The 24,810-nt window shown below is 38.6% G+C and overlaps 2 protein-coding genes across 4 annotated transcripts in view; both read left to right on the top strand.

Moving 5' to 3' along the window:
* Positions 1-1,544: 1,544 nt before the first annotated feature.
* Positions 1,545-17,850, top strand: LOC115423831 (axin-1-like). Of its 2 annotated transcripts, none has more exons than XM_030140892.1 (13): positions 1,545-1,736; positions 4,442-5,126; positions 8,490-8,683; positions 8,808-8,957; positions 9,197-9,331; positions 9,446-9,542; positions 9,745-9,882; positions 10,368-10,755; positions 10,953-11,130; positions 11,231-11,410; positions 12,153-12,452; positions 14,179-14,328; positions 14,497-17,850. In XM_030140892.1, exons 2-13 carry the CDS (start codon positions 4,506-4,508, stop codon positions 14,621-14,623), a joined length of 2,658 nt encoding a protein of 885 aa, XP_029996752.1. In that variant the 5' UTR covers positions 1,545-1,736; positions 4,442-4,505; the 3' UTR covers positions 14,624-17,850. The 2 variants fall into 2 exon arrangements, with proteins under 2 accessions (XP_029996752.1, XP_029996751.1); XM_030140891.1 differs by having other exon boundaries at positions 1,546-1,736; positions 11,228-11,410.
* A 2,269-nt stretch (positions 17,851-20,119) lies between these two features.
* gtf3c1 (general transcription factor IIIC subunit 1) overlaps positions 20,120-24,810 on the top strand; it is a 43,525-nt gene continuing 38,834 nt past the window's right edge. For both annotated transcript variants that reach the window (XM_030142149.1, XM_030142157.1), the window contains exons 1-4: positions 20,120-20,586; positions 22,487-22,693; positions 24,178-24,354; positions 24,436-24,582. In XM_030142149.1, the coding sequence (XP_029998009.1) occupies positions 20,366-20,586; positions 22,487-22,693; positions 24,178-24,354; positions 24,436-24,582 (752 nt within the window). In that variant the 5' untranslated portion in view covers positions 20,120-20,365. The remainder of the gene's footprint in view (positions 20,587-22,486; positions 22,694-24,177; positions 24,355-24,435; positions 24,583-24,810) is intronic.

Genomic DNA, 24,810 nt, shown 5'->3' with positions numbered 1-24,810 from the left:
AAAACTTTATATTTGTTTAATAAATAATCTAGCCTTTATTAAGAAAATATAAAATTTATTTACTTACCTTATCTTTTTTTTTTTTTTTTTTACTGTATATTTCACATGAGATATCTATAAAAACCTTCTATTCACGATTAATGATGATTCAGATGATGCAGGAATTTTGTTTTGAATGATATACAATTCAGTGTTTTTGCAGGATGTACTGTTTTTATCATTTGTGGATGTGATAATGCAGAGATGTGTGCTTGCATGTGCAGACTGCTCTTTCTCTCGCAGCCTCAGAGGGCAGCGGCTCGGTGCGTTCTCCTCCGGACTGACTGACTGACAGCCGGCAGAGGGAGGAAGGGGAGGGGAGGGGGGGTGACAGCAGGATGCTCAGGTGGCGGAGGCGGCGGTGTGCTCTTGCTCCTGCTCTCTGCATTCAGGCTCTCCTCCTGCAGACATGAGCTCCGTAAACTGAACACCTGTCCAAAGGTAAGAGTCGACTTGTTGCTTCTGTGTGTGTTTGTCATGTGAGCTGCTTCACTTTTCCCTGCATTCAGACCTGCTCATTTACAAAGTGCTCAACATTTTCTACGCTGGTTTGTGTTTCTACTTTAAATATATTATTGCCTGTTTTTGCATTATTATGGTATTGACCTGTAGGCTATTTTTAGCGCGTTAAAATTGTATTGTAATAGCCACTAATTAGTGCATTTACCATATTAATTTATGTGGTTTAGTTGTAATGACCTGTTGGTGCCAGCAGAGGCGCTAATGGACGTCGTTTCATCACAAGGGTGTAGAAGTGCGACATAAATACAGTAGGCTCGTTAAACAATTGTGCAAATCCACAAAGCTTTTAAGTCTAGTAGAATATTTTCTATTTAACTGCCACTGCTGAAGAGTAACTGAGTACATTAACTGAATGTAACTGAATGTTTCTGTGATTAAATGCAATTTAGTATACAGGAAGTTAATTAGAGTAGGCTATATTAATTTTACTGTAATTTATGCTCCACTATTTGAGAGTAAATAGTATTTTTTATTTTCCTTTATATATATATATATATATATATATATATATATATATATATATATATATATATATATATATATATATATATATATATTTACACCATCGTTAGGGTTAGAGTGTAAGTTTAAATTTAATTAGATAAAAAAAACTAGGATTTGAAGTCACTTTATAGTTTAATCCACTACATTTCGGATGTTTTACACCAGTGCATGCGTGTGACGGAGACTTATTACCTTCAGATTTTTAAGACAAAGATGTAAAATAGAAGAAAATAGAAAATACACAAAAATCGACCGAATTCGATAAATAAAATTTCCCATCGCTATGAGTACTTTGGTTTTACTCTTTGTTAGTAGGCTACAGTTTGGTTATTCCTGCTTTTTCAAAACCAAATACACTGTAAAGAGTCGTATATTGATCTATAAGTGGATTCAGTGCTTGTACGAACACCGTCGGCGTATATTGTCACTTCTATCTGTTGTAGTTCTACAAACGTACCACACGCCGCACGGAGTCGGCGTGCACGCACGTATTCTCTCGCTCTGTATTATTGCTCAGAAGCCAGCCACCATGGGGAGTTAAGGGCAAGACGACGGGTTATTTTCGTTAATATTTAATAACAGAAAGCTATCCATATGCTGCGTTTTGGAGCACACAGTTCGTGCCAGTATCCCCAATGCAGCGGATTAAGGGGAACGGGCTTTCAGAGACGGTAGGACACATTACTTTTATGGAAAACACGGGACGTTAAACGCTACATAGCTAAACAAGCTAGTAGGCTAACCAAAACTAGCTAGCGCACCAGGCTAGCTGGCGCTGCAGCTCGTAGAGTCGAAAACGTGCCCTCGGTTTCTTGTTTTGTTTGATCTCACATCGGCTGGTTTGTTGAAGTTTGTTATAGTAGTAGTTGGTGTTGTTTCTGTACAACTTTGCTCGACGCGAAAGAATGTACCAAGTATGCTTGTGTGCTGAAGTGTTTCTGCACGCAGGCCCGTCTTGTGTGGTTGTAGAGTTTGTTTCTGTACCCATCCCCCACCGTCTTTGCAGGCCAAGATGAATGAGATTCTCACTTCAAAGCACTGGCATCGTTGCTGGCATTGCTACGAGGCTAGCTAGCTGCCTTAGCTTGTTAACATTTGTTGGTCATGTAGAAAATTCTGTCTTCCCATACGAAGTTTGAGGTTTGATTTGACAGCTGTTGGCACTAGCGATTCATTTAGGCTGACGTGAAAAACTTAGACGTAAACTTCAGCTGTATAATTTACGTACACAAGTTTTGTTGTTGACGCTATTCTTACTTGCTAGTTGCAAGTTACAGGCTGTCTCAAGTGTTACATTTCTTTCAAAGCTAACATGCTAGCTTTTTAGCATAGGTAACCTAGGTTTTGTATTAGAACGCTATTTGCACTATTTATACTAATTGGATGTTACCGAACAAATGTTGAGTTTTTTTATTCGTATCTTTTATTTTGTTTATGAATCTTTCTTGTTTTTCCAAATGTTTTAAGTTTGTACCTCCTGTTTTACTTTCCATGTCCTGTTCTTGTTGTGTCTATTTATGTCTTAAGTACACTGAGAACAAAGAAAAAGAGCTAAATATATGTATACGCACATTTAGCCATTAAAACGGATTCTGATTGTAATAATGCTTTTAATTTCTAACGTGCTCATCCCACTGTTGCTTCTTCAATAATAACATAGTAGATTGTGAAGCTCTTAACTCTCCTCACTCTTAAAGCGAGCAGAGTTGAAGTCAAGTCAGTTGTCGTCATCATTTCAGCCACAACACCTACATGATTGAGATGATTATGATAGTGTGTACGTTCACACATTAGTGTGGATGTACAAGTCTACATTCAAAGTGTTACTTTCTGATGTTAAAATGAAAATGGCCTCCATCAAAATTCAATGAAATTTCTCTAACCATCTCTGTCAGTTGTAAATACCTGAAATTCATCTCACATGACCATGTGAGCTCATACCACAACTGGACATGGGTATTGTCAGAAATTGTCAATCAACAGCTTGTCTGCTATTAAAGTCAGCGGCATGATAAAATGTAGAAATCAACTGTACAACAACTGTTAATAGAGACCACAAACAAGAAAAGCCTGTAATCCCATGACCACATTGAATTAACAGCTGGTAGTAAAGTCTTATTTTCTTCCAGAAAAGGGTCACATGAGTGGGTTCAACAAATGAGTGAAGCATATGTTGCTAATGATAAGACCCAATCAGATTGCAAACTCTGTGTCTGTGTCATCATTTCTTAAAGTGTCTTTCCTTACAACAATGTTACCAAGGAGTTAACAGACTAAAATACAGTCAGCTGTACCTCCAAACGTTTCCATTTTAGGAATCCTAAAATGCTAGACTATAGTTGATGATTACATACCAAAAGTTTTGTTCTCATATAGGTGGGATTTTGAATATGAAAATTACTGCAGTTCCAACCTTTGATGAATGAAAGAGTTTGCTTTAGTCATTCATTTATCGGCACAAAACTTAGGGCAATCTGTAATTTAAGAATAAAATAAGTTTTTTTTAAGTATTTCTTGTGCAATATGTTTATATTGCAATAATGATCAAAATACGATTTATTTGTTAGTATAAGGTGACTTGGCCAAGCAAGTCCCTCACAGGAAAAAAAATCATTTTTTAAATGAGAATATTAGAAGGATACACATTTTTATTATCTGTGTAAACAGATTATAATAAATATTGAAGACATTAACCTGCACAGAATATTCCATTGCCTTATGCTTTTATTCTGAAAGACTGTATTCCTAAAACGTTAACCTGGTTAATAAAAGTCAATATTGTAGTAGTATTCCTGTTTACATGCAGCTGCGCATGCATAAATCCATAATGTATTTTAATTTTCCTCTAGTAGCAGATGTTCAACCATGTGAATCCAATATTTCATTCCTTCAATGACCCTCCATTAAACAATGGTATTTTGATATTTGGTCATATCCAAAAACCTGCTGATATTCTCTTCCATAATGTTATAATAAGTGTCTTTAGTTGGTGTGCTTATCTTTTGGGTATCCATGTCTACCACAGGGGATGTTTGTTGATTGTAAACGGGTTGTGTGTTATAAACATGGAGCCCCAGAATAAAGATTAAATAGTCATAAAGATATGATATCTGTAGTCCCAGACTGTGCAGTCTGTACACCCCAGATTAACAAACTGTCCATTGTAATGGATCTTACTTTCTGTTATAACTGCTTGCTTGTCATTTCATCTAAAGGATCCCACTGTCAGCTTATCCCATACTTCTTGATCAGAAAGGTTTCATTTGGAGGAAAATGTGACGATAAATCCCAAAATTAGAATAATTGTTAAATGTAAACATTGTGTCTTAATGTTTTCCATTCTGCAGCCACTTACCTCTCTCTTTTTCTGCTGCAGGGAGAATTCTTTATCTGCAAAATCCTTGGGGAAGATCTGACCTCTGCCTTGTGCAATCAGAGACATGAGTGTTGTCAGAGAATTACACGGGATCGGGTACCGGGGTGGAGGTGGGGTTGTGGCTCCTCTGAGCGGCCCTACGCACTTCACAGAGGATGCTCCACGACCCCCAGTACCTGGTGAGGAGGGATCAGATGTGGACCCCCCAGTCCAATCGGCCAACACCCGTCCAAACACCCTTTCCCAAACCCTTGGCTTCCCTCCGTCATCCGCTTCATCTAAAATGGGGGATCCGTCAAGTTACACACCCTCCTCATCATCTGCAACTCCACGCCGCCCAGATTTGGACTTGGGGTATGAACCCGAGGGCTCGGCGTCACCAACGCCACCTTACCTGAAGTGGGCTGAATCTCTTCACTCACTCCTGGACGACCAAGAAGGTATCCAGCTGTTCCGAAACTTCCTGTGTCAGGAGGGCTGCGCAGACCTTCTTGATTTTTGGTTTGCCTGTTCGGGGTTCCGGAAGACCAGCCAGGAGAAGAGGTTAAAGCTGGCCAAAGCCATCTACAGGAAATACATTGTAGATGGAAGTGGCATAGTGTCCAGGCAGATCAAGCCCGCTACCAAGAGCTTCATCAGAGACTGTGTCGGAAGGCCACACCCAGACCCTGCCATGTTCGAACAGGTGGGTGAAACGTTTACATATCATTTGTGTAGAGAGTAATAATTGTTGGATTACACAGATGAGTGCAGCATTTATTATTATTATTATTGACTCTAGTGCTGTAGGTACATTTGCTCTAATTATGTTACTAGCAAAATTCTGATTATTGTCTAGTAATACACTTCATGAATAATAATGGTCATTCATTGGCATTAGAAGTGCAACAGATCACAAAACTCACAGTTCGGATTGGGTCATGGTTATTGAGTCACAGATCGGAACATTTGTTGGGTTAGGGAAAAGGGATATTCAAGATTCTGTGGTCAAATTAATCTGCCGTTTGATGTCTGATGATACCTACAATAAGCATTCCAATAGATTTTATTATAGAATCAACAGTTTTAGTCTTCTAGACAGTTGAGATGTGTGTTCAGAATTAAACACTGACTTACAGAACCAAATATTCCTCTCACTCAAACAAATCTCAAAATAAGATGTTCAAATTACTGGGCAGATCTTTTTAACAAATGATATCAGGCTGAATAATAATTGTAGGAGGTGTATCCTATATTATTGAGGGTAGAAATAGCATAATCACTTGTGTTTATGTATTTGTCTGTTGTTTGTCTAACTTCAATTTACCCACATTATAATTGGCATACATTTTTATCAGGTAACCTTTGAACGCTATCTTTAATTAAACCTTTTTGGAATTGAAACATGGATTTGTTAAGAACTGGAATTGATCTAATTAAGATAAGATAAGACTTTATTGATCCCACCATGGGGAAATTGAACAGTATACAGCAGCAATATGCAACACATCAGTGAAAAAGAAAAATTCACACAATACCTGGTCCTATACTCAGATGTCATTCAGATGCCATGTTTTTATTCAAAGATCACTAGTAATATCTCAGATAGTAGAAAAGTAATTGGAAATGATGAATTATGTCATTTCTGATAGTTTTACACAGCTGAATGAAGCTGAGCTGAATGATTCACAGTTACTTTCAGTTCGCTCAAATAATTGCAACAAGATATATTTAGTTCATCTCATTTTCACGGGTGGATATATTTTGAGCTTTTATGATGTCAAAGTAAGTTTAATGAATAGATCAGTGGGGCAAAGTAAGAATTACAATTTCCTTTTTGGACTTTAATGACGTGTAATCCTTTGTCGTGACATTCCATCAGTACAGAGTCATCGTGGAAGTGATTACAGTTCTAGTGTTGTCAGCTTTCTTCTCTAATAAAAGACCTTTTATAAGTTCCCTTATATGTTAATGATTACTTCTGGATATGAGAAGCTGTAGAGCCTCGTCCCGTTCCATCCTCTCATAAAAGCTGGTGTGGCTGCCTTTTAATGTGCACTCTACAACCTGCCCACATGCATCACAGTTCACTTACTCATGTCAGTAATTAGCAACCAGTTCCGACAACTAGAGCTGGTTTTACTATTGGTGTTCTAACTTGTTATACTGGAATACTGTCAACATAGCTCCATCTTCATCTTGGAATGTAGCATTAGCCCTCAGCCATTATCAGAGTTTAGTTTCGCTACCAGTTTTGGTAAAAGGTCTTAGCAGCAGTGTTTTAGCAGCAGTATTGAGACCAGTCTCTTTTTGAAAGTCTCAGTCTTTGCTGAAATGACCAAACTTGTGCAAATAATTGTTGTTTCTATTGTTGCATTATTGCCCATGATAAACAATGACCTGTAATGGACATACTCTGTAGCTGGTTACCCTCGGCCCATGCTGCAGGGTATTGTCAACACAACAGGTCGTCGTCCATCTGTCTGTCTGTCTGTCTGTCTGTCTGTCTGTCTGTCTGTCTGTCGGGTTTGGACTTGGTCCCAACTCCTTCAAAGATCTAGTCTTTTCTTCTGTTTAGCACATTCTGGTCTTGGTCATGACACTGTTGTGGTTTTGGTGGTTTTGTCTACAACACTGTCTGTTGGCGCAGATTAATTGGCCAAATTAATCACTCGGTCAGTCTCAAAAATTTCCATATATTATTGTTTAGGAGCGATGTATTGCATTTGCAGGGAGGATACATAAGCTCAACATTTAATTCACTTTTGAGGCTACCGTTCATAATATATATATAGACAATACTTTCCTCATAACAGACAAATGGGAGCTGAGACTAAAACCATGTAGAATTCAGTATCTGCAGTTCCAAAATAAGTTTGCAGAATCAAAACCACTCATTGTCCCTGTTTACAAATGTTAACAAGGAAAGCAGCTGCAGAAATGCACACACCACCGTCAAAGCATAAAAGCGTGCAACTGCTGGTATTCCTCTGCTCTAGTAAATAAACCACAATAAAGAACTAAAGTTTCAGGTTAGTGTTTTGTTCGCATGCTCTCTTCACATACCCTCCTCGTTCACCTATCATTTTTTTCAGGGTATCCCGAGTGTTCCTTTTGCCCTCTGTACAGAATGTGAGGTTCTATCATACTTGCAGGAACTAAACTTTTCCAAGTGGTTACATAAACAAAAAAAATACAAAGTGAGATTGCATAATTACTGAATAAAGCTAGTTTCAGGTTTACTTCTCCAAACTTTCCGCCTCTCTTGGTTTCTTATCTGTATGACTTACCTCTCCCCACACAAACACTCACTCATTCACACACGCCAGTGAAACAATCACTTAGAGCAATGTGGGTTTCGGTATCTTGCTCAAGGACAGTTGAACATGTTGGTTCATCAGGGATTGAACCAACAACCTTGCAGATTATGAATGACCCCCTCTACTAGTTGGTGGTGGTTAATAGAGTCTCCATATTGCAGATGATAAAAATAACGGTTCATCCAAATTGAGCAGTAACTCATTTATATTCTAACAAGACCAGGAAGACATTAGCAGAATACTAGAGTACAGGAGTCTATTTTGTCCTGCATATGTCTTGGTTTATTGTTTAATTTTTGTAGGACACAAATTAGTTTGAGTGGCACTCCCTTTACACACATTTTGCACATTCTTTTAATAAATATCAAGTTTCTGAGTAAAATAAAAAAAAAATCTGTCTTTAGCTAATGAAATCCCATGGTCTCAGGTAACAAATGCAATATCTCTAGTTGTAGTTTGACTCTGAACATGATCTCTGAGCTCTGGATAGTAAACTATCCAACTTACTTTGAATGAGTCTAATGTGTACATCCTTTGTATAGCCTCATTCACACACTGGCTTTGGCCCATGGGTCAAATGCCACTTTGTCATTTATGCCCCTGTCAATGTTGTTTTTGTCTGAGTAACTGCTGCACTTTACATCTGTGCGTCTTCTCCTCACTCACTTCATCAGCAGTTGTTCTGGTTGTATTTAAATATATCATTTAGTATTGTGCAGATGTGTGACTGCTGTTTGTGTGTTTTCCAGGCTCAGACTGAGATTCAGGCCATGATGGAGGAGAACACCTACCCTTTGTTCCTGAAGTCAGATCTGTACCTGGAGTACACTCGGACAGGAGGAGAGAGTCCCAAACCTAACCCCAGTGATCAGAGCCCTTCATCGGGGCCAGCGAAGCCTGTGCCTGGGTATTTACCCACACTCACTGAGAATGAAGAGTGGAGGTGAGATGAGTTGTGGAATCACATTTACACCACTGTCATTATTTTGGATTCACGTTCATTACAAAAAAAATGTAGGCAGTATTTCTCACTTCTTAAATGACACATTCACTGCTCTCTTGTGTAGATGTGGAGGAGGAACGAGGGAGGTGGAGGAAGAGAAAGATGAGGAGTGTGGAGACACACCAGCTGGCAGACTGACTCACAGCCTGCTGATGCAGACAGTGCCACAGAGAGCGACGGCCAGCAGGAGGAGGCAGGACAGCAGGGAATACAGGTGTGTGTATGTGTCATAGTGTTTGCAAAGACTGCAATTTCTTACATTCTACATCATACGTAGAATGTAAGAAATGCATGCATAGTAATCATCATGTTAACTCATAAGTCATAGTTACTCCTGCTGTTCAATCCCACTTTGACATTCAGACCTAAATCTCATTTTTAAATGCTTAATATGATCTTGTTCACCCTTTACTAAATGACACATTCCATTATGATATGTCAACTCATCCTCAGACCATGGAGAGAGCCGGTGAACCCATACTACGCAAACATGGGCTACGCTCGCGCTCCAGCAACTAGTGCCAATGACAGTGAGCAACAGAGCATGTCGAGTGACGCGGACACATTGTCATTGACCGACAGCAGTATGTAAGTAAACATTTACTGACAACACTCAACACTATTGATCTTCTTTGTTGATTCTTAATAACCACAACTCATTATTTGTCAGTGATTTATTGTTGTTTATCTGTGTGTTTGCAGAGATGGTATTCCTCCATACAGATATCGGAAGCAGCATCGTAAGGAGATGCATGAAAGTGCCAAAGCAAATGGACGTGTTCCCCTACCTCATATACCTGTGAGTGTTATAGACAATGCGTATTTTCTGCAGTCTTGATTCTAAAAGTTTATACCATTTATTCTGTGCCTTCAGATTGGTAATTTTCATTTTTATTCACCTAAATCTCATCAGATATGTATATGAATTTAAGTCATATGATGATTGGTCTTGCTCTGTCCAGCGCACAAAGTCATGCAATGATTCATCTTGTTCTGTCCAGCGCACATACCGCATGCCAAAGGACATCCATGTAGAGCCAGAGAGGTTTGCAGCTGAACTCATCAGCAGGCTGGAGACGGTTCTCAGAGAAAGAGAGGCTCAGGAGCGACTCGAAGAGAGGCTCAAGAGAGTACGACTGGTGAGTGGACCGCTGCAGATGTGTTCCAAGTGACATGATGTCATTTTCATTCAAGAGTAATTTATTCCATTTAGCAGCTGTTCATTTTATGTAGAATGGCCGATAAGTCTTCAGTCACACATCACACAGCTGGCAGACTATTAATTCTATTTTACATTTAAATATTCTGTTTACTAAATACCATTAGTCCTGACAAGATAGAGCATTGCCTCTTATCAAAGTGAGTGGTGGGATATATCAGTTGATTGTTTTTTTTTTACTTTCTTTTTTTTTCTTCAGCAGCCCTAGTAAAACCATTTCATATTGTTTTGTTGCCACATCAGATCTGTTGTTTCATGTCTAAACTATACAGCTTCAAATGTGTTAAAATAGTTTACTCTGCTGTAGCACATTAAATGGTGGTTCTGTCTTTGTATTGTATGTTTAATTACTAGTGTATGTACCAGTCTATGTCCTCTTAACAAGTACTTAATTTTTTCCTACAGGAAGAAGAGGGGGACGATGCAGACATCTCCGTGACAACCTCCATGTCTTCTCATAGCATACCACTCCCCCTCCCCTCATCGTTTCCACCTCTCTATGGCGCCCGATACTCAGAGACCACTGCTAACACGGCAACAGTCGCAACTTACGGCAGCCTAGTTGCTATGGAGGATTCCCATGACGATGACCCAGAATCTATTTTGGATGAGCATGTTCAACGTGTGATGAAAACACCAGGCTGCCAGTCACCTGGGGCAACCAACAGCACATTAGGAGGGGGTCGCCACACTCCTCCAAAATCATCACGTTCACCCGATGGAGGGATTGGCCCACCTCACTACCCCCCACACCGAGGGGGAGGCCACAGCCTGCCTGCTGCGGGGGTCAAAGGTAAGAGGATGGGGAAGGGGAGAGAGCGCAAAGAGACAGAAATCACAAACACACTGCAATGTATGATCTGTTATTCTGCGTGGAATGAACACACCAGCTATGTAATGCTGTGTGGAAGGAAGCTGCAGCAGTGTGTTTGGATGTTTTAGTCGAAGTTCGTATGCATCTAATGAGTTTGATCCCAACATGTTTCTCAGGTATGCATCACCACAAGCAGCCGTACCTCCATAGAGGAAGAGAAGGACAGGAAGAGGCGGGATCTCGGTCTCAGCCCAACTTCCTATGGAATGGAGACCCAGCCAACCAGTATGCAGGGAGAATTCGCAATTACGCTGACGGCGCTGGGGCCAGCACGCTGGAGGGCATGGGCTACAGGTATGAAAGAGAGGAATGTGTTATCATTGACTAGATTGTCCTTTTAAATGTTTCAATGATTTAATAATGTGTGGTTTGTTACCTTTTGATTCTGCAGTAGTAAAGGAAGCACGCTATCGCGGCGAGGCTGCAAGAAGACATCAGAGACATCAGGCAAAGGCGAGGAAAGTGGGCGTGGACTGGAGGGCCAGGTACCATTGGAGGATATGGAAAGAAACCAGAAGATTCTGCAGTGGATGATGGAAGGAGAGGCGCTCAGGCACAAGAAGGGCTCCCATGGGTGAGTCACACAACTCGGTTAAGAGAAAGCATACGCAAGGAACAACCAAATAGTGTTACACACATAAAAAATCAAGTTGCTTCAAACAGCAAATGTAATTTTTAAGATACAACTGGTTGTATTACAAAAGTACATTAACAATGACTTGTATTTTTCTTTTTTAGTATTTTAAATCTGACAGTTTTTGAATTTTCGGTTTGTGAATCTGGACTGTGCTTTGAGACCTTGGGAGGGAGGGAGTGTGTGTGTGTGTGTGTGTGTGTGTGCGCGCGTGCGTGCGCGTGTGTGTGGTGGTGGGGGGGGTTGGTTAAATATATATACAGTATATTCATTTTACTGCTTGAAAACATGTTTGTTTCCTTTGTTGGGTTTAGTTTTGTTTATATTCACTCATTGTGTAGGAGTTGAGGTGTTCTTTGTTTCTACTTCCATCCTTTGTGTCTGGGGGCTGGTATTTAAACTAAAACAAACAACAGACCGACCACAACTTAATGACTTTGTAAACATTCCAGAAGAAAGAGACCTAGCTGGCACCTCAGTTAAAATACGAAAAATAAATCCAAATACTAATCCGTGGTTCACGACTGTGCAGGTTTACATCATTATACTGAGTTTCCTCCCTCCCAAATAATAATTCAGTCACCCATACAACTACATTTTAGGACGCTACTGAATAAATATGAAGCACTATTTTTAACCTCCTGTTTGACGTTCTTTGTTGGCTGCTTTGTTTTCTCCCCAGTGGCAGCACCAGTGGCTCCAGGAGGACCGGAACCAGCAGCGAGTCTCCACGTCCCACCTCAGTGGAGCGTCCTGGAGCCGTGCACCCCTGGGTCTCAGCCCAGCTGCGCAACAACACCTCCTCTGTGTCCCCTGCCATCTCCAGCTCATCAGCCACCCAGGTCCAGCCCTCTCACCCCTTCATCCAGGACCCAGCTATGCCCCCCAACCCGGCTCCAAACCCCCTCACCCAGCTGGAGGAGGCTAGGAGAAGGCTGGAAGAGGAGAGGAAGAGGACCGCATTACAGCAGGCCAAGCAGAGGTACACAACATGTCCAGCTGATTCTGTTTATCTGGTCAGGGTGCTCACAGTTACCATATACACCTGAGCAAACCCAGCAATGCATTGTCACAGCTTTACTCCACACACCAAGAGCCACCATAAAGGGATGTCACTAGTGCTGAACCACACCTGGAACCTTTATCTACTGCTGCATTTTCACTACATGGCACCGACTCGACTCGGGTACCAGGTACTATTTGTGGAGACCACTTCCATTACAGGATACTACCAACATTAGAGTACCTGGACGTCATAGCGATCCTGCGTGTAACTTCCGTGATGTCTGCTCAGAGAGTTGCTGATAAACGCGCTTGTTGCGTGTTGTCCCGTCAAGCTCACGCTGAATCTTTTCATCAGCCACCAAGGACAGAAATGTCTGAACCTCCTTGACCGACCACAGTGTCGTTTTGCGGGCTGTCATCATGGATTAGCCTACCGGTATATTTACTGTAAAATTCCGAATCTGTTTTTTAAAAAATGGCGTGTCACACATTGATGACACAATGATGCAGAGACAACTCTCTGACCAAACAGTGGTCTGCAGTGTGTACACATCACATTTCAGTATCTCGTCGTCCGTTTTGGAACGTTGCCCGAGCAAGTAAAAAAAATAATTTTACCTGGTACCAGATTCCAGGTTCTTTTACGCAATGGAAACACAAAAAGGAAGAGTCGATTCAAGCCGGTAACACGTAGTGTAAACACGGCATAATACCGAATTCAGTATCCCTTTATTTGTTATATTTGTATTTTGTAAAACATGGCGTGAGATATATATATATATTTATATTCATATTTACCAGAAATGAGCATGTGAGTCTTAATCACTATTTGGACATTAATATGCCTGCATAGTAGACTTTGTGGTTTAAAATAAATTTTGTCATGTGATCTTGAACTTTGATTGTTTGACCTCAGACTTTCTGAGTGACCAGGGGAGGTCATGGTCAACCTTACTGCTGAGTTGGTTCAAATAAGCTCGTATTTCTTATGAAGTGACTGTGTGAACATAATGACACACAGACAGCACTGACTACCCTACCCATAGCCTTTCTCCATTGGCATTGGTAATAAGCATCTTTCTGGATTATTCAGTTTGTTACGAGAAAAGAAACCAATTCTCTAGTTCTGTCATTTTATAACACTGTTTGGATGCTAGAGTGTCTTTTTTGGGGGATTTCGAAATAATATAGTATCCTTTTTTGAATCTGGATAGTTTAGAGAGACAAGAAATGTGGAGCAAGAGAGTAGTAAAAAGACATGCAATAAAACAACTGAACACCCATATTCTATGCATCCTAACCATTCAGCTCTTGGGTCACCCAACTATGTGTCATGTAACGAAAATTTGGATTAAATATTAATATAATTTGATGTAAATTTAGTAGTTATTTAGCCACAACCACAAATATCAAACGTGTTTCTTTTCCTCTGTTGGGGAAGCTCAGCTAAAAAGGACAAACAGGACACTGCTTCTGCAATCTCAGCCTTGCCTTGTGCACATGTTTGCAGCCATGAGCAGAGATACTGATTTCTCACATCAGTATTACATAATATTAGTATCACTGAGAATGTGACAGACTTAATGTATCAAAATTGTGATTGTATGGCGATCACAAGTTGGCCTTTTAAATTGTGTTAATTTCACTCCGGCTCTGAAACAGTTTTGTCAGAAATGTTTAACCTTTGTCTCTGTTTTTTCTAGGCATAAGACTGGGAAGCGCCAATTGTGTGAGAACATGACGGTCGCATACTACTTCTGTGGAGAGCCAATCCCATACAGAACATCAGTAAAAGGCCGGGTGGTGACTTTGGGCCAGTTCAAGGAGTTGCTTACCAAAAAGGGCCACTACAGGTGAGAACACCTCATACATATGGCAGAAATTCACACCACAAAACAGCCTCTCAAAACAGTTTAGGTATATTCAGCTTCTTTCTTCTTTGTGTTTACAAGTATCTAGAGATTCAACTCCATCTGTAAGTGACAAATGGGTGACTCTTGTGTGTTTGTTTTTTTGTGCAGGTTCTACTTCAAGAAAGTGAGCGACGAGTTTGACTGCGGCGTGGTGTTTGAGGAAGTGCGCGATGATGACGCCATCTTGCCTATATTTGAAGAGAAGATCATCGGGAAGGTGGAGAAAGTCGACTGAAATTTTTGGGAACAGAAGATGAACCAGAAGATTGCAAAAATAAATATCATGTGTTGGAGATGGGAAGAGAACATTGGATAGAAAGTTAGCTGGGAGAAAAAGAACATAAGAAAGTAGAAAGATGGATGAAGCAACGTGTGACTTTAAGGAGATTGGGCTGCGTGGAGAAAGTTTTCTGAAATATCAGGATATCTGGATCGAACCTACAGAAGGAGAAGGTGCTGGGCTGGACGAAACAAGGAAAGGACTTAAATAATTTCACCTGTCTTGTCTCCACTGTGGATTTTTTGCGGTGAAGGCTGTTAAATCTGACATCTGGCCAGTCTTCCATTTCCACTACAACTGATGGGGGAAAAAAGGATGGCTTGAAGGAGAGAGGATGAGTAGTCTTCCACTTCTGCTCTGGAGGAGGCCCGTTTCCTCCGCAGACCATTACAAATGCTGCTACATTACCACGGAAACTCTTCAAAAAATCGGTGCTCGGGACAGTAAAGAAGGCGCTTCTTTCTTTCTCGTTTTTTTTTTTTTTTTTTTTTTTTTTTTTGAGAACCTCCCTGTCTTTTTGCGGTCTCTGTTCCTCATCAGGAGGAGTATTCTTGGGAAGTGGAACAGGAGCCTGCTTCTCCTCTCATTGACTTCGTAGCCTCAAATCATATTCACCCCCGTTCCCTAGATGTCATGTAGTGATTCGTCAACATGTTCAGACAACAGTTCTCTACGAAACGTGTTTACCAAAGCTACATATTTTTGATAAGACAAGTATCCTAGCTACTTGTTTTTCATTTTATTTGAATTGTGTATGTACAAGGCAGGTACTATTAATGCAGCCTAATTTTGTCATATCTCAACTTAATGTCGTATTATTGTGTATGTTTTGAAGCTAGTTCATTAGTCATTTCAGGACAGTCATGTTGGTTTTTTCCCCTTTATACCACAGCTCCCAAATCTGTACTGTTTACCTTAGAGTGTGCAGTATCCCATAAGGATTTTTTTTTCACCCTGATAAATCAGTTATTAGTGAATTATCACAAAAAAGAGGAGCACACATACATGATTTTTTTTTTTTAATGACGTCTGTTATTTTTCTGGTTTCTCTCTCATAATGGACCTCATGTTTTTTCTGCGATACTGAGAGCCTGTGTAACATTACCTCCGAGCTCAGTCTAGGTGCCTGCCCGCCTGCCTGGCCAGTGCCATTATTACTATGTCGAATGCTTATCTCTGAAATACGTGTGAGAGCCTGTGTCATGTTGTGTAACTCAGCCAAAGAGCATATTGTGCGTCGCGTAAAAGCCTACACGAGTGTCCTTTTGCAGTCCACGAGTATCAGATGTGTTGTTTCTAGCCAGAGCAGAAGGGAATCTGTTCTTCTTGTTAGATTCCCACATTCACAGCGTAGCCTAAATGAATCGCTCTGCATTTTGGGAAATACATATAGCAAGGTTTTTTGTTTGGTTTTTTTTTGTTTACATTTAAGACACAACACTCCTCTATGTAGTCATATTGTAGAAATCCGTATGTGGATATGGATGTTTATTAAGCATATAGTTAATTCAGATCTTACTAGTCAAATTGTACATGACAGATATCTATAATGACATTCTACCAAAACACAATTAACATACCCACATTATAATTCCTATTGGAAAAAAAATGCATCATTTCATGTGTATTCAGGCTACTCTTTCAATTTCTCCGGCAGAATTCTTGTTCATTTTAGTCGTCAGTAATGTTTGTAGACATCAGTTGCATCTGAAATTTAATTTCAACTAAATTGAGGATATCTGAATAGACATTGGTACCTGTCACAAATGGCAGGGATATCTGGAATGCTTTTATGTGAAATTCACATTAAGACTTGTAACAATTAGTATGTAGATATTTCAGAAGCGAGATTGTAGTTGGAGTCCTTCAACACTATCATCTTATTTGCAAAAGGACAGATTGCAGTGAACAAACTGATACATTTATTGCTGCTGCATCCATAATCGAAATACACATCTAGCATTTCTGCATTAAAATGTAAAAAAAGTGCCTAGGCCTACGTTAGGTTTAGTTGCCTTGTGTCTGTGTGTTACATTAGATATTTCCAATGATTTTCAAATTCAGAGAAATCTAATGAATTTTTTCTGTTATGGTTGGTTTTCTTTTGTCGCCTATCAGCAGTGTTGTGTCCCATTTTTTCGATCATTTTACTTCAGTGAAATAACAGCGTGAACATACGTCACTAAAGGTGATTTGAATTAAACTGCTATTTTGTATTTACTTCTTACTCTGATATTCAGTCACACAGTTTATTAGTTTCAGGCTTTTATTGTGAAAGGTAATGATGAAGGGGTGGATCTGCAACATGTTTTAAGGTTTTGTCTGAGATGAGGAGGCAAAAAATACCTACTGTGTGTTAAATTCCTAACCAAAAAACAAAACAGAATCTCGTTTTCCACATTGACTGTTGCCCAAGAACGTCATATCTTTGTAAGACAGTAAATTTCCCAAAGTGTTGGAGCTTTTCCTTGGCTTGCTCACATCAGTACAGTACTGCAGTAAACTCCTGAGGCCAGAATACCACGCAGCGCCGACAGCCGGTGCTTATCGACACACCAGCTACGTAAGCTGAATGTAATTTTCCTTTTATTTTTAAATTTTTTTTTAAACATACCTGCTGCAGAGGAGGTCTCTCCATTGATCATGTCATTATCTCTGAGTCCGTCTTCAGTTTCGAGCTCAAACTGTGGACCTCAGCGAGTGCTGTTTGCGTCATCTATGCTGGTTCATGAACTGAATGTGTTCATCAAACGTCGGCAGGAATGTCGAACAAAATGAGTTCAGTAAGGGACTCATGGGATTGGAAAACGTATTTGTCCTTACTTCAACCCATTATGCCTTTGATATAAAATGAAAAATTTAGTTTCTAATGTATTTGTTTATAAAAAAAAATGTAATTTTAATAATCACCAAGCATGTTCTTTATAAGGAATGTTTTCCTGATGAGTTGAATTATCTATTTTATTTTAATGTTTCTGATGAACTCTTCTGGCCCTCTGATATATTTTCTGTTTTGTTAGAAAGAACGCCCAGGGACAGTCCATCAACAACATTTGTTAAGCGTTGTTTCTCGTGACTATGATTATCCTACAGCAGAAAAAAAAAAACAACTGTTGAGTCTTCAATTTGTGTGAAACACAGTGCCTTTATCATATTATCTTTCAAAAATATGTTTTATTGAACCAGTCCATGCTTTTACTGTAAAGTTTTTATTTCCAGTCGGTCCTGATGTATTTTTAGCTACAGTGAAATCATGCTCGCTCGCTCGCTCACCTCTGTTCTGATAGATCCGCTGCTGTAAATATGTACATTATCATTTCATACGTGTCTTCAGACCTGCACCACATGTCCATGGTGTTTCTGTTTTTCAAAGGTGAACGCCAAGATGTCACTGTGCTGGTTCCACTTGTACATTTCTTTTAAAAAGGTACTTCATAATAAAGATGTTGAATAAATCCTTGTGGTTTTGTGTAACCCTCTCTTTGCTGTTCAGTGACTTTGATATGGTTAACACGGTTTACTTTTGTCTTAATGAACATGTAAAGCAAAAAGATAATCCATATAGTTATGATGGTAAACAGTTTGGAGTACTGGCACATTAACTAATTACTCATTTAAATTACCGACATTTTTCCCTTCTGTGTATGGGTCAGTGACAAATAACAATGCGCAAATTGAGCGATTTATGACTCTTAAAAGCTTGTTTTAAAAGGATGCATCAGGTTTGTTAAATGTGGATTTGTATTTGTAACATTTGCACCAATTTAATTCAGAAAAACTAAAGGCCAGTAATACTGAATCCACCTAAAAATGTTAGATTTTGTAACAAAAGAATAGTTAATATTACCATCTTGAAGTTGACTCGGTGATATCTACAATACAAAATTCTAATGTAAGATTATGACAGACCAGATAGAGTTTAGAATTTCACCATTTTTAATCATGTTTAATTTGGTACAAAGGTTTATGCAGTTATAGCACACTGATATTGTTGCTAAGTATTCTGTGTTGATTAAAACCAGAAATGGGTTGCAGGGCTTTGTCTCTCTAAATAAGATGTGTGTGTGTCAAGTAGAATCATGATACACAAATCTTCATTTTATTGATCTTACTACCACAAAGTAGCAGTGAACAGTTACGGGTTTGACTCAGAACTTTTGTGAGGATGAAGGCAAGAGAATTAACCTAGCATGCATATTCTTAACAGTGGTGGAGACCAGAGAATCTGGAGGAAACTGCACAGACCTAAGTGAAAATCGAACTCGCAGAATCCCAGGGCTGTTTTACTTTACTTATATAACTCAATAGTGTGAAAACTTTGAAGTGAAGTATTCAGCGAAGGTGATAACCATGCACATGATAAAACTAAATACATCGATAAAAATGTGTTTGGAATGCAGTTTTTAAATGTCTATTCTATATTCTATAATATAATTATGTCTCCTTTATATTTCAGACAGTCTCTGATAAAGAAGATAACTATAATTTATGCCATTTCTTGTGAACATTGGGCGTATTTTATTGATATATCTATAAATGTATATTTACCATATGTTGTAATTGTTAGCATGTCTCATCATATTTTTACTCACCTTACATGTTTTATTTTTTGTTGATTTTTTTTTTTTTTTTTCAGTTTTGTTTTTATTCATCTATCCTAATTTGTGCTGTTCTGTGGTCACCAGATGCCGTGTTTAAAAATGCTAAAAAAAAAAAAAAAAAAAACTTTACTCACTATTCAAGAGAATAAATCATTAAATAATAGAAAGTACTCTGTCAAACAGGAAATCTTTTTTTTTTTGTTTAAAAAATAAAATAATCACTTATTTCCTTTTGCATTTACATGTGTTAATGTGTAATATCCTCGTGAAACCCAGGAAAGTGAAAGATTTAGCTTTTTTACATTAAACAATTGTCTTGATTGGAAACTGCATAATGCAACAGTTTTTTCCAGATACATTGTAAAAATTATTTTTATTTATTTATGAATGGAATGTCCTTTGCAATGGACAGCATTTTTTTTAAGTAAAACTGTCAAACTTTTGTCCCCTACAGAGGACAAAAATGCATTGCTGTGTCTCAGGAGGATAAAAGCATAGTATCATTTCTTTGGTCTGTCATTGGTCGCCCCCCTGTGGCCTCTGCGTTAACTTTGCTAGAACCAGTTGCTGTAATACGTGAACGCGTCTGCCATTTTGGACCGGTCAAGACAGAACTGTGAACCAATAAAAGTACTAGAGCTGTGATCTTTCCGGATTAAAATCATAATAAAGATTATAAGGAAACAAACTGTACAGTTCCTCTGTTACACAGGTTCATATTTTACGTAGCAGAGGTGGCTGAGAACAATATTCGTTTTTTTACACTTCAGTTTTGACCTGTCAAATATGGCGCTGACGATGACGCAATGCAGCGTCTACCTCTGCGTCAGTCGGACGTAGAGCGTGGGGTCAAAGTTGAAACACGGTTGTAAACACAGACAGTTGCACGCTAGCCGAATACTTTCATTGTACCATGTATTTATATGCGTGTTTTTCCTAAAGTGTATTAGAACTACTCTGCTATAACAAAAGCACACGAATATTTTTTTTTTTTTTATTGTTGTCGAAGTTGCAGGAAGGACAGCACGGACTCATGTAGCTGCTTAAATGTTAGTCGTTTGCTAGCGTTAGCGTTAGCCCCAGGTGGTGTGTCGACATGGATCCGCTGAGTTTAGTAGTAGATGAAGTGTCGTTGGAGGGGCTGGACGGTATAACTATTCCCACTCTCTGGATACGACTAGAGGATAGAAACCCAAAGTTTCCCCTGAAGCTCGACGACTGCACCAAAGAGTTTATCTGGAGCTCGCTTGTCAACAACAACGAGCTAACCTTCTATGAGCTTCCGCAGAACAGAGATGATGTGGAGCTGGATGACCGGTGAGTCCAGCCTCTGTCATCTGGTCTCAGGGTTTTTCCTCCCATTACAAAGCTTAGGTGCAGTATACAAGCCATTTAGGATGAATTACACTGAAGATATTGACAATTAATGGTGTAAAAATCATTTTAATTCAGGTTCCACATGCAGACCAATTACATTTCAATTGGGTCAAATCAGTAAAATATTATCATAATAACTTATAAATAATGAAAACTGCAGATTTTATCTTTGTTTTAGTGGAAAAAAGTAAAACTACATGAACATGTTTCCATTAATAAACTATCCTTTTACAAAAAAAATGTGAATAACCTGAACAAATGTGAACAACCTGAACTGTCGTCAGAGAAATAAATGCAATTTTACCAATATTCTGCCTGTTAATAAATGTTTTGTATATTTGAAATTGTAATGTAAGTTGTAATGCACATGTGTAAATGATAAACTGAGGCAGAACATTGTTAAAATTGCACTTGTTTTTCTTAAGACACAGGTGTCAAACATGCAGCCCGGGGGCCAAATCCCGCCAAAGGAACCAAACAACCTGAAGATGTCTTAAGAGAAGCACAGTATATGCAATTTTACCAATATTGTGCCAGTTACTAAATGTTTTGTGTATTTGTAATTGTAATGTAATTTGTAAGGCACATGTGTAAATGATAAACTGATAAATTGAGGGAAAATATTGTTGTTATTCTTAAGACATTTCAAGTTGTTCATATCATTCAGATTTTTACGGAAACTTTGTAGATGTAAACATTATTATAAAATAAATTTGCGTTTTTTGCTGTTATTATTTTACTGGTCTGGCCCACATGAGATCATATTAGGGGGAATGTGGCCCCTGAACTAAAATGAGTTTGACACCCCTGAGCTAGACAGATTAATGGCAAATTAATGTGGGTCAACTAAATGGCTGTTCTTAGATATAATATTTGTATATTCCCAAAACAGATGGATATGTATATATATGTCGAGGCCCAAAACGGAATCTGGCCCGATTCAGAATCGGGCCGGCCCAGAATGGAATTCTATTCTAGGCCGGCCTAGAATGGAATCCTGCTGCTATAATGTTATTTTTATACCATGTTTAATGCAAATGATCCATAATTCCATAATTTGTCATAATTTTACATTTTCAGTCTTACATACCTTGAGTAACTATTGTCAATTTCAGTCGATTTCACTGTACCATATATTGGTGGGGAGTACCACTAGGTTCTATTTGTAAATAAAGTATTTTATAGTTTACAATTAAAATGTTGTTTGTTTCATTTTTTTTTCACATATTTGCAAATTCCATGTATTGATTTTTGTAATAATTTAGATCATTTGCATTAAACATGGTATAAAAATAACATTATAGCAGCAGGATTCCATTCTAGGCCGGCCTAGAATAGAATTCCATTCTGGGCCGGCCCGAATCTGAATCGGGCCAGATTCCGTTTTGGGCCTCGACATATATGTTATGAAAAAGAAGTTAACCAAACACAACATGACTTATGTTGTGTTCACACTGTGTAAAATAAAATCCATATCAAAGTACATTTTAATGTCACTGCTTTCTTTTGTTATTTGCATTTTCCACACTGTGCCTGTATTTTTTCAGCTGAAGAAGTAGTTGGTCGTAAGTGGAATACTCATACAGTTTTGTCTTTAATCTAAATAAATAAATTAATATATGGAGAACTAGTTAACCCTTGCCTTTGTTGTGTTAATACTAAAAAAAACGCTGGATCCTACTGTTTCCACAATGTTGAAACTACATACTTCTTTTTCCTTAATGCCTGTCAAACTTGATGGGCTCAATCTATGACAGTCCTTTAAAAATATATATATATTAAAAAATCATGTCTATTTTTGTTTTCATCTGATTTTTTATTTTTGTTTTTTTTTTTTTAGGTTTCAGGACATTGACCCCGAAACAGGCATTGAAACCAAAGAATGCTTTGAAACAAAGAAAGATATTTACCCAGTCCAGATTATTCTAGAAAACAAGGCTGGGATACAAGGCTCTTGCATCTACTTCAAGGAGAGGAAAGATGTTACAAAGCATATTCGCTCCCAGTCCAACACTCCGCTGATTACCCTGGATGGTGCTTTGAAAAGGTGGGTTTGTACATATTCATATACTCTTCTAATATCAAGGAATCCTTACTTGAAAGGCATTTTTATACAGCTAGATCATGTTGTTTAATTTGGTTATTGGATTTTACAAGTGGTAGATATGAACGTATTGTGTTGGATAAAGTGGTCACAGTTGATTTGCTTTGATTAAATTGACTTTACTTTCAGATCGCAGTAAAGTAAAAAAAAAAAAAAAAAAAGAAAAAAATGTTAAGGGCACGTTTCAGTCCAGCTTTATTTAGATATTAAAAAACTCCAGTTTTGTTATGCCATGATGGTAATATTTTTTAGTGAGCAAGTGTAGAAAGACATTAAAGACCAAGCGACAATTGGAAGACTCTGGATGTATTACACAGGAAACATTTATTCAGATAAGCTTCTCAGAGCAGTTTGCATGCTACAAGAGTTTGAAGAATCACCTTCTAAATCTACTTCCCATTGCACAAAGTTACATAGTACAAATATCTGATGGAAAGTGGAAAAGGATGTCCCTCCAGGTTTGGTCATGTGTGTAAATACACCCATAACCTATCTGTGTGCCAAACTTTAAGGACAACATAATAACTGACACATGTATCCATTGTCCTAAAGGAGACAGAAGCAGATAGTTTAGGTGAGATATATCTATGAACCTTTGGCTGTAGACATCTTGTCTGCAGATCCACATAGAGGACAGAGTACACAGCAAAGTGTACAAACATCAGCACAAACTGACCTGCATTCTGACCTCAGAAGTAAGACATGACTGAAACCATGCGCTATGATAGACTGTCTGTAACACCAAGAAATGTGGGGTTTTTTGGGGGGAATTTGAGCTGAAATCCTGATCTTTCTCATTTGTCAAGCAAATGCATGTCAGCAGATAAACAGGGAGTTATGACTGAACATTTGTACGTCATTATTCCATTCTCATTTTCCTTAACATTCCTGTCAGACTGGGCCTTTATTTATAGACTTAAAACTGTTGCTATTCAAGTATATATTCCCCATGGGTCACATACTAGTATAATAAAATAGAATTATACAGTGTTTTAAAGTTGTGTAAAATGTCTTTGTGAGATAAACAAAAAATTATGCAACTGTTAATTCACATGTCCACCATTATCTAATATAAAACTATTATATCCTGTGAATATTAATGTTGTTTTTTCATATAGCGGCCAAAGTACCAGTTATCGGCCAATATATCAGATATCAGCTTTTTTTGCCCTCAATATCGGTATCAGCATCAGCCACAAAAAATCCCATATTAGTCGGGCTCTAGAATATTTGTTCACATGTTCAATTCACATGACATAAATCATCATATTGCACTGCCCCAATAGAAGAACAGTTTTTTTTTTTTATGTTGTCTCTTTTTCACTTATAAACTTCAGCAAACAGAAAGTAATTAATGACATTCAATGACATTTACAATAAGTGCGTCCAACCTAACCTTTTCTCCTCTCATATCATTTCCTCTTCAGATATAATCGAAAGCTGGTTGTCGTGGCCTCTCAGAAACTGCGATTCCGAACTCTGATTGGTTCTGAGAGCGACCCGGACTTAAAACTCAGTGATGACTCTTACTGTGTGTTGGAGCGAGTCGGCCGGGCCCGTTGGCAGGGAGAGCTGCAGAGGGACCTGCACGTATGCTCCTTCAAGTACGACGCAGTCATTCTGTTTGCACAACAAGCCTGGGTTTGGTTCTTCACTGTTTAACATCTGCTTTCGTATTTACACAGAATCGATGCTCGTAAGTTGCACTACTTGAGGAAGTCTCTGGTCAGACACGGACTGATCACCATACAGTCTCACGTCACCCGAGTGAGACAGTCCAGACAGCAGCAGCACTCCATCCTCCTGCTGCTCAAACGCTTCCATGTTAACAGGTTGGTGTTTGCTGCTTTAAAATACTGCAGCTGCTTTCATTCAGAACAGTTAAGTAGAGCTGCCATCAAGGTTGTGAACCGAAAATGTTCCAAAACTGTTTCCAAATTTGAAAAAAGTTTCCAAAACGAATGACAAAATGGTAATTTATGATGACATTTGAATGCGTTTTTCCTCATCATTTTGTAATCCTGGTTCAATACCAGTTAGGACCATTTGTAGTGAACTGT

The sequence above is a fragment of the Sphaeramia orbicularis genome, chromosome 1 (assembly GCF_902148855.1).
Source record: "Sphaeramia orbicularis chromosome 1, fSphaOr1.1, whole genome shotgun sequence".
In the NCBI taxonomy this organism is placed as follows: Eukaryota; Metazoa; Chordata; class Actinopteri; order Kurtiformes; family Apogonidae; genus Sphaeramia; species Sphaeramia orbicularis.
Note: the sequence above shows the minus strand (reverse complement) of the source record. Positions and strands in the feature narration are given on the sequence as shown.